The 8,040-nt window shown below is 39.8% G+C and overlaps 1 protein-coding gene across 1 annotated transcript; it reads left to right on the plus strand.

Annotated features, from left to right (window-relative positions):
* Positions 1-11: 11 nt before the first annotated feature.
* LOC110041177 (calcium-independent phospholipase A2-gamma-like) lies at positions 12-7,805 on the plus strand. The gene is made up of 6 exons (XM_089275871.1): positions 12-700; positions 2,413-2,679; positions 3,498-3,555; positions 4,864-5,055; positions 5,523-5,721; positions 7,231-7,805. Exons 1-6 carry the CDS (start codon positions 258-260, stop codon positions 7,476-7,478), a joined length of 1,407 nt encoding a protein of 468 aa, XP_089131997.1. The 5' UTR covers positions 12-257; the 3' UTR covers positions 7,479-7,805.
* Positions 7,806-8,040: the final 235 nt, after the last annotated feature.

Raw genomic sequence — 8,040 nt, forward strand, 5'->3', positions numbered from 1 at the left:
GTTTAAAGGAGTCAACAAGAGTCGTGCCAGTCTCTTGTGATAAGCCGCAAGAAGGCCTGGGAACAATCACATCAAACATGGCGGACAAACGGGCAAAAACAATACGCACCTTTCGGGGTTTTATTTTAGGACACTGATCAATTTGCAAGCACAGGATCGCGATGCTGGACACTTATACCTGGCAGGGAACCCTTTTAGCGGCAATCTGTGCATTACGACTTGCAGATTAAAAGAGTAAAAATGTGAAGTTCAAGGCGATGTCAATGGCTCTTCTAACAAAAGTTACAAAACGTGTTGTGCATGCGAGAAGCGCTGTTTCACCTCCGCTGAAGTTAACTTTAGCTTTTCACAGAACATTTCCATCAACGGTGGGAGCTCCAGGATCTCACATGCCATTAAAGACCGTTGCAAGCGTACAGAATCGAACTCGTTCCCTTGTCCAAGCTCTTCGAACGGCCAAGAATGAACAGTCAAGGTTGATTCGTCTAGAGGAATTTAACGACCACGTGCTTCGCTATCAAGGCGTCAGCAGAAGTCAGGCTATAAGAGAACAGGTGATAAGCACCCTGCTGGAAATCAGAAAGAAGGGAAATAAGGAGGTCCGTAAAGAAAGTCAGAAAGCTTTGGCTCAGTTGGGGTGGGTGGACCCCGTGAAGGGGAGAGGGATCAAGGTGTTGTCCATTGATGGCGGCGGATCCAGGTAAATACATGTAATGGGCCATTCCATTTTTATCTTTAACTTCACCCTCCCCTTCTCCCTTTATTGAGGGTTGCAGAAATCTGAGGGGGAGAGAGTCTTTAAAGGTTGTTTCTGTGGGGGCAACTGAGTCGGTGCCTTTGATCTTTTATAAATTCTGAAGGCGGAAGAGTGTCGACACTTAGATCTTCTTTTCTTTTTGGTAGGGCGTAAAAGATTACTTTTCTGAGGGGGTAAATGGGATGGTCTAATATGCTCTTATTGACTAAGTAGGAGGGCTGAATGAGAAATATCTAGCTTGTGGTCATGATGTAAACAAGGGGCAACATTCATGTAGCTGAAACATGCAGGTTAATCTTAATCAGTAAATTGAGATGCAGTGGCCTAACAATGAGAAGGCTGGACTTCAGATTGGACAATGCAGGTTCAAGCCCTGGGTATGTCACTGAGTTGTATTCTGGGGTCAAACTTCATACTCTTTAATAACACAATGCCCTTTCTCCAACCAGGTCCAGTGTGTTCAAAGGAACAATAACACACTCTCCAGTGGATAGCACAATATTTGTTTTCAACGCTAGGATCTACTGGATAGCTGGATAGCTTCATCCACTGCCCGAAATCGTTACCCTGTTTAAGACCCAAATCTGTGATTTTCTCACCGCTATTTATGGCCTGACCAAAATATTCAATACCCTATTGAAGACCTGACCATTAAATCAATACCCTGTTTCAGACCTGCCTTATAATTTGTTCCCTAGTTCAAACCAATATTAAAGACATTGTGAAGGGCTTTTGTTGGTGATTTTATTGAGAATGATGAAAAAGTAGCTTTTTCTAAAAAACAATTCAGGACTAGAGTGCAAAAACCATATGCTAGTTGAGACCAAAATGGCTAAAATGGATATCCTATTTCTAACCAAAATGGCTTAAAAAAGGGGCTGCCCATCCCTAAAGGATCCACACTAGGGACAACTAGGCTCTAGGGTATAAAGCTGTACCAGCAAATTTCACTGCTGGAGGGGTATCCCTACAATGAACTAGCATGTAAGTAGTGACTTTTAAGACCATACTGGACAGGTTGGGCATTGGAAATATGTCCTTGCATTCATTGGATCTCATTGAGTTTTGCCACTTAACCTAGACTAGACTATATCTTACCCTAAAATTGGCATGGTGAGATATACAGTGTAAGTATAGACCTATACGTAAAGTACCACTCAAAAGTTAGTTACCACCCTCTGTAAGATGACAATCTTGCCTCTTGAGATGAGACTCAACAAGACTCTCATCTCAAGAGACGAGACTCATATTGTGAGTTGAGACACTCATCTTGCAAGAACTTTAAAAAACTGTAAACTGTAACATTGCTTGGACTTCTCCCACGATTTAATTGCCTGTTGTAAAGCAAACATGAAGCTACATCATAGCAAAACTTCATGTGCCCTGAGGAAGCTTCGCTTCCAAGCTCCTGCCAAACTCTGTTGTTTACCGTGCTTCTTGATAATGGTATGCATGAATATGCTGCAAAGTTTTAAATCAAAAACATATCGTTCATCGCTTTCAGGGTGTTACAGTGAAAGACCTGTACGTACGCTGAAAGTTCTTTTTTTACTGGTCAATCATAGTGGCTTCTTTTGCCAAGCGAACAGCGTGATTAATGAAGTCATTCACTATATATTGTAATCATGGTAACTTTAAATTATTTTCTGTGTTAGAGGTCTGATATCCATTGAAATCCTTAAGAGAATTGAACAGCTTTGCAACAAGGAGATTTATGAGTTATTTGACTTAATCTGTGGTGCTTCAACTGGTGCTATCCTAGCTTTCTTGATCGGCATCAAGAAAGTTCCACTGGAGGAGTGTGAACGCACCTATAGAAAGCTCAGTATGGATATATTTGAACAAAATACTCTGATAGGAACAGGGAAATTGTTCTGGAATCATGCCTACTACGACACTGCTAAGTTTGAACAGATTCTCAAGTGAGTATGACTTTTTGTGTATCTTTCTGTTTTTCTGTTTTCTGTAGAAATGTATTTTTTTTATCCAAACAAGTTTTCAATTATTTTAGATCATCCCAATTGTTTGGATTCTTTTCTGATAATGAATCTCAGGGACAAGAGATATCTTTTTTTTATCTTTGTCATATCATTCTATCAAGAAGTTATCAGTTCACTTCCACAGTATCGTGTTATGTGAGTGTACATGGGTACACGGTCATAAACACAGTATGGATTCAGTGCAGGGGGGGGGGGGGTAATCTAGAAAGTCATACACAGGAAGGCCCCTTGGAATGAAGCTAGTGAACAATGTTACAGGAGAACATCAAGCATTACCAAAAGAGATGTTAACCAAACAAAAAGGATTATTTGTCAAGTTCATGTTGTGACGGGAGTCAAGATACTCTGATTTCCATACCCTATCATATACCTCAATTTATGAAATCCCTAATATCCTTTAATATACATGTACCTGGAGCCTGGGAAAGGTAGCCCTTTCAGGCAGAGCCTCCCCACATCCATAGGGTATTGTAGGGAGTACCCTGTCTCCCAGGGTGCAGGGAGGTTGGTACTGACAGTGACCAATCGTTAGTTCCTGAGTTGGTTTGGTGTATAATGCAACAAAGGATGGCGTAATAAGTGGTACATTTGTGACTTTGCAAGCAGCAAGGCGTAATCTTTTCTGTAAGCTGAAGACATAGTCTTGTAAAAGAAATCAAAATAGCATCACGCAAAAATTCTAGACAGTTAAGCACACTTAAAGGTTCAAGGACCATCCTTTTTCTTTTTTTTAAAAAAAGGAAAGAAAGTGGAGATGAAAGGTTGATAGATTCTGCTAAGGATACAACTATTCCCAAGGTATTTGTACACCAAATTGTTTTATAATGTGATACTTACCTGGCTGTATAATACACTGTAATTAATGTGGGAAGAAGGAATTGAAATCATGCTTATAACTTGTTTATAATTTTCAGCCCTGCCCCCAAAATGTGCCGACAGCAGACAGTTCTGCTCTGAACTTGATACTGGAGTTCACAAATCCTAGCTAATGACAAATCCCTGTACCTGCCTGTTTCATGTATAATCCTGTCACCAACTACATACATGTACAACACAGTACGTTTTGGCAGGGCTGAAATTATGTTGGACTCTTCCCCTTGAACAAATGTAACTGTTATTTTATCAGCTCGTTATGCAATGTCAATCATCGATCAAAAGGTTGATTCCAGTGCGGTGTATATCTCAAATACACATGGACTACAAGTCAATCTCGCATTTTGAAACTCTTTTTCACAAACATTCCCACATAACATTCTTTGGAAAAAAATCAAGTTGGTAATTCAGTATTGAACTGGAACTAGTTAATGGAGTAGGTGCTAACGCTGGAGAATCTTTTCAAATTCATAGACTTTCTGATTTAAGATATTACCTTATAATATTTTTAGAGGGGTTTCATTAATGTCTTCAGAGGGCGGGAAACTGGTTTGAACTGAACCTCTTTGTAAGATAAACTTCTCGATAGATGGCCATACCAGGTGGGCCAACTCATCCTCACAGCTGGTCAATTTGCCCAGTGCCGTGCCCTTAATGAAAACCCTGAAATATAGTTCATTCCAAGGTAGGTACTTTGTATTGCTTTCTACATGTCCAGTATGATCTGGTCTTCTGAATGTCTAGAGCTCCAGTTAAATGGTCATGAGCTAGGGTTTATCCAAAGAGTTTAAAAGTAGTGAGAGTTCCCTGGTACCTGTTCGTGATAATAAACATTTGCCAGTGCTACCAACTGATTCACATTCACAATTGAAACATCAGTCACTAAACTACCCAAGGATCTTGCAGTAATTACTTTGGCTGAAAACAAAGTCACTTAGTTAGTGCTTTCACTACGAAGAATACCAGAGTTGACAGCAAAGAACATATTTGAAAAATATTTACATGTAACACTAAGTAACACATGAAAGTACTGCTCAATAGCTTTCATTTGAATGGTCACACACTGGGGTTTCATCATTTAGAAACATCTTGTATAGGGTAACAAACAGTACCACATGAAAGTATTGCTCAATAGCTTTCATTTGAATGGTCACACACTAGGGTTTCAACCACAGAGTCTGGAGGATTTAAAAGTTTTTAACCGTTCTATTGTCATTGCTCATGTCAGTACAGGTGGCTGCAGTGTCCACAGTAGTGAATCATTCTATCCTGTTGCCTTATGTGTTCAGTAACTACACACATCCTTATGGTTCCATCTCAAAGTTTCCTCAGAGCTGTAAGCACAGGCTGTGGGAGGCGTTAAGAGCATCTACTGCAGCACCTGGCTTCTTTGAGGAGTTTAAACTTGGACATGAGATCCATCAGGTATTTTAAAAGACTGTAGCTTAGATTGCACTCTTCTCGGTGACAAGCGCCTTTATTTGTCCTATTTTTCAACTGTCAATATCGTCTTCAGGGTTTTGATATCGCTATAGAGCACATGTCTTTTTTTTATTTGATTTCGACTCTTTTTTTCCCCAGAAAACGAACGTTAACGTCCCAGTTTGAGCCACGCCCATCCATGTTGACCGAATGTGTTAGCAAAAAAGTGCCCAGGTTCGAGTATAGTCGACAACATGGGTGGAGTTGCATTGGCCAGAACATATGAACCTAAGTACGTTCTGACGAGCCATTAATATTTTCTCATTCAGCCCACCCACTCAGTCAATAACCTCAGTATTTGCTCGCTCTCTTGCCTACGTGCCTTCTATTTAAAAATTTATCGTAGCCACCCACCTACAGTTACAACTTACCCACCCCTTCCTCCATTCAGAATGTCATGTTCTTAACAGGATGGTGGCCTTCTTACAAATAACCCTTGTGCTATAGCTGTTCACGAGGCGAGGCTGCTGTGGCCAGATGAACCTTTTCAGTGTATAGTGTCTCTGGGAACTGGAAAGTACAAGGGGAGGTCTGGACCAAGCACGGTGGAATTTAGCAGTTTGCGAGAGAAGCTGCTGAAAGTTGTGGCCAGTGCAACGGATACTGAAGGTGGGGATTAGCGAAAGGATTGCTTTAAATGTACGTTTTGTACACGCGGCTGAAATTTTTCAGAGGTGACATGAGCACATGCCATTTTGGCAGTATCTTATTCCTGGGGACCGACCGTTATTTTTCTGAGGATGCAGGGGGCGGGGGCGGGGGCTGGGCAATTTTCTGGGGCTTGAAATTTTTTTTCTCACCTTTAGGTTATGTATCATTTGTTCTTGTTGTCGGGCAATACCTTGTGCAAGAATTTTTTTTAAAGTCAAACACAGTACCTTGACAGTAGAAAGCACTTGCTCGATTATTTCCCACATGGCTCCCCTTCCACGACTTTTTTTTAGCCGATTTTGCTCTGCAGGGATTTTTTGTTGCAAAATTGCCCAACCCCCCTCCCCCTTCAAAAATAATGTTCCGTCCCTTAGAATCCAATTTTTGTCGGCCAATCACAAAATTGCACAACTACTCTGAAAATATTCATGCCACTGTGGTACCATGTTGTTGCTAAGCAACTTCGAAGTATGTAATAATTTTACTTGTCAGTCATGTTGCATGTGTCCAAATTACTCTATGTATGAGATTATCCAAAAAAAAGTCATGCGCGCGATTGTATGGGATTTCAGGTTTCTAACACAATGTGAAGAGGAATGTCTCAAAATCCGCCAGCGTAGCTAAAGTCTTCGTTTCCTAAGAAGAGTAGTTCGTCTAGAGACATCTAACATATTGACCCGGAAATGACTTGCTGATAACAAAGCTCTGTTACTTACAAGCAAAATCCAAAACGGAGAAACGACTTTTCAAACACAGCGAGGAAGTTTAGTGTCGAACCTCAGACATCTGGCAGTCAAGCGGAGGAAACATTTAGCGAGCAGAAAGTTCTGTTTATCCAGATTGATCTCTAGCTATTTTTCTTTTTTCTTTGAACAAATAGACCTTTTGACGGTTTCTGACACCGTCTTGCTTAGGGGGAGAGGGAGTCGGGGAAAACACGCCAAAACATTACTAACAGTAAATGTATGAGAAAAGTAGATAATCTAATGTTTAACAACTCACGACAAATTCTAGTTCAGAAATATCTATGAATTAAAAACTAAAGATACCTGGTAGAAGAAGTTACTGATAAAATTTCAGGGAAATAGCCTCGCTAGAAAAGAAACAATTAAGGTTTTCATTTTCCCATACATTTTTCTGTAAACCGAGTTGCAATTCGCGGGAAAATTTACAGATGTTTGCATGAAGAATTAAAAGTGCTATTGCACGCCTCACAGGAATCTATGTTCTTCACATTTAATCAAATAAACTTTTTCTGGGTATCTTTTCCTTGTAACTCATGAAATCTTTACTTTCAAGTTATTGGGCATTGGGCTTTTAACTTTTCCCAAAACATGTACTGTTTGCACACGCTCCAGCCCTCCCCCCTCCCTCTTGCAAGCAAGATGGCGTCAGAAATCATGAAACGGTCTATAAAAACCGTATACGTAATGTTCATATATTTTATCCGCTTTTGGTGTTTTTCAGCTATTGACACCGTTCTTAGTGACATTTTACCGAAGAACGTTTATTTCCGCTGGAACCCAAACATGTCAGCGGATATACCCATGGACGAGGGTCGAATAGAGATGTTGGAACAGATCCAATTTGATGCTAGAAGACATTTGGAAAAAGTGGACGACAGCTTAAAAACCTGTGCGAGAAGTCTGCTACAAAGCAAAACTGTTGTAGATCGATCAATGGACAAATTTAGGGCTTGGTATAGGACTATGTGAGACATTGTTAAAAGCGTTTGACAGAAAGTCATATTACTTGTGTTTTGTGTCCTCAAAATAGTTAGGATTCGTTGCAGCACAATAGTTTAAAACCTTCATTGCGAGAAGTTTTTTTTTAGATCGTTCTTGTGGATAAGTGTAGTGATTGGCTAGTATAAAGCATTTCTTGAAGATCCATGTACGTTGAAGAGAGTCAAGTACTTATTTTTCATTCGTTACGGTACAAACTCGTTAAAAATTGAAAGAATATTACAGTTTTATAATCAAAGCTACAGTGAAACTTGTAAATGTTGTTACCAGAGTAATAAATTACCTCACATTCCACAATCACAGCATCGTTAAAGTTGTTAAACATTCTATCCATCTCGTGTGCTTATAAAATGTATATGATACGATTTTTTTTTTTTGCCATTCATTAAAAATTGTCAAAAAAAAATAGTGCTTTCCATTGTCCTAGATAAGCAAACTTCAAAAGTGATTCTTCCTGTTTAAAGGAAAGTAATTTTACGAGTGGAAATTTAAAATATACCGCGCTTAATTTGATTAAAGAGACAAACCAATC

Source organism: Orbicella faveolata, unplaced genomic scaffold (assembly GCF_042242905.1).
Source record: "Orbicella faveolata isolate gen_17 unplaced genomic scaffold, um_ofav_v1 contig_4, whole genome shotgun sequence".
NCBI lineage: Eukaryota > Metazoa > Cnidaria > Anthozoa > Scleractinia > Merulinidae > Orbicella > Orbicella faveolata.

Excerpts from the sequence above, each read along its gene's own strand:
- LOC110041177 (XM_089275871.1), top strand. The coding sequence starts at position 258 with ATGTCAATGGCTCTTCTAACAAAAGTTACAAAACGTGTTGTGCATGCG. Across the intron at positions 701-2,412 it reads ATTGATGGCGGCGGATCCAG|AGGTCTGATATCCATTGAAA; the intron begins GTAAATACATGT and ends TTTCTGTGTTAG. Across the intron at positions 2,680-3,497 it reads AAGTTTGAACAGATTCTCAA|GAAAGAAAGTGGAGATGAAA; the intron begins GTGAGTATGACT and ends TTTTAAAAAAAG.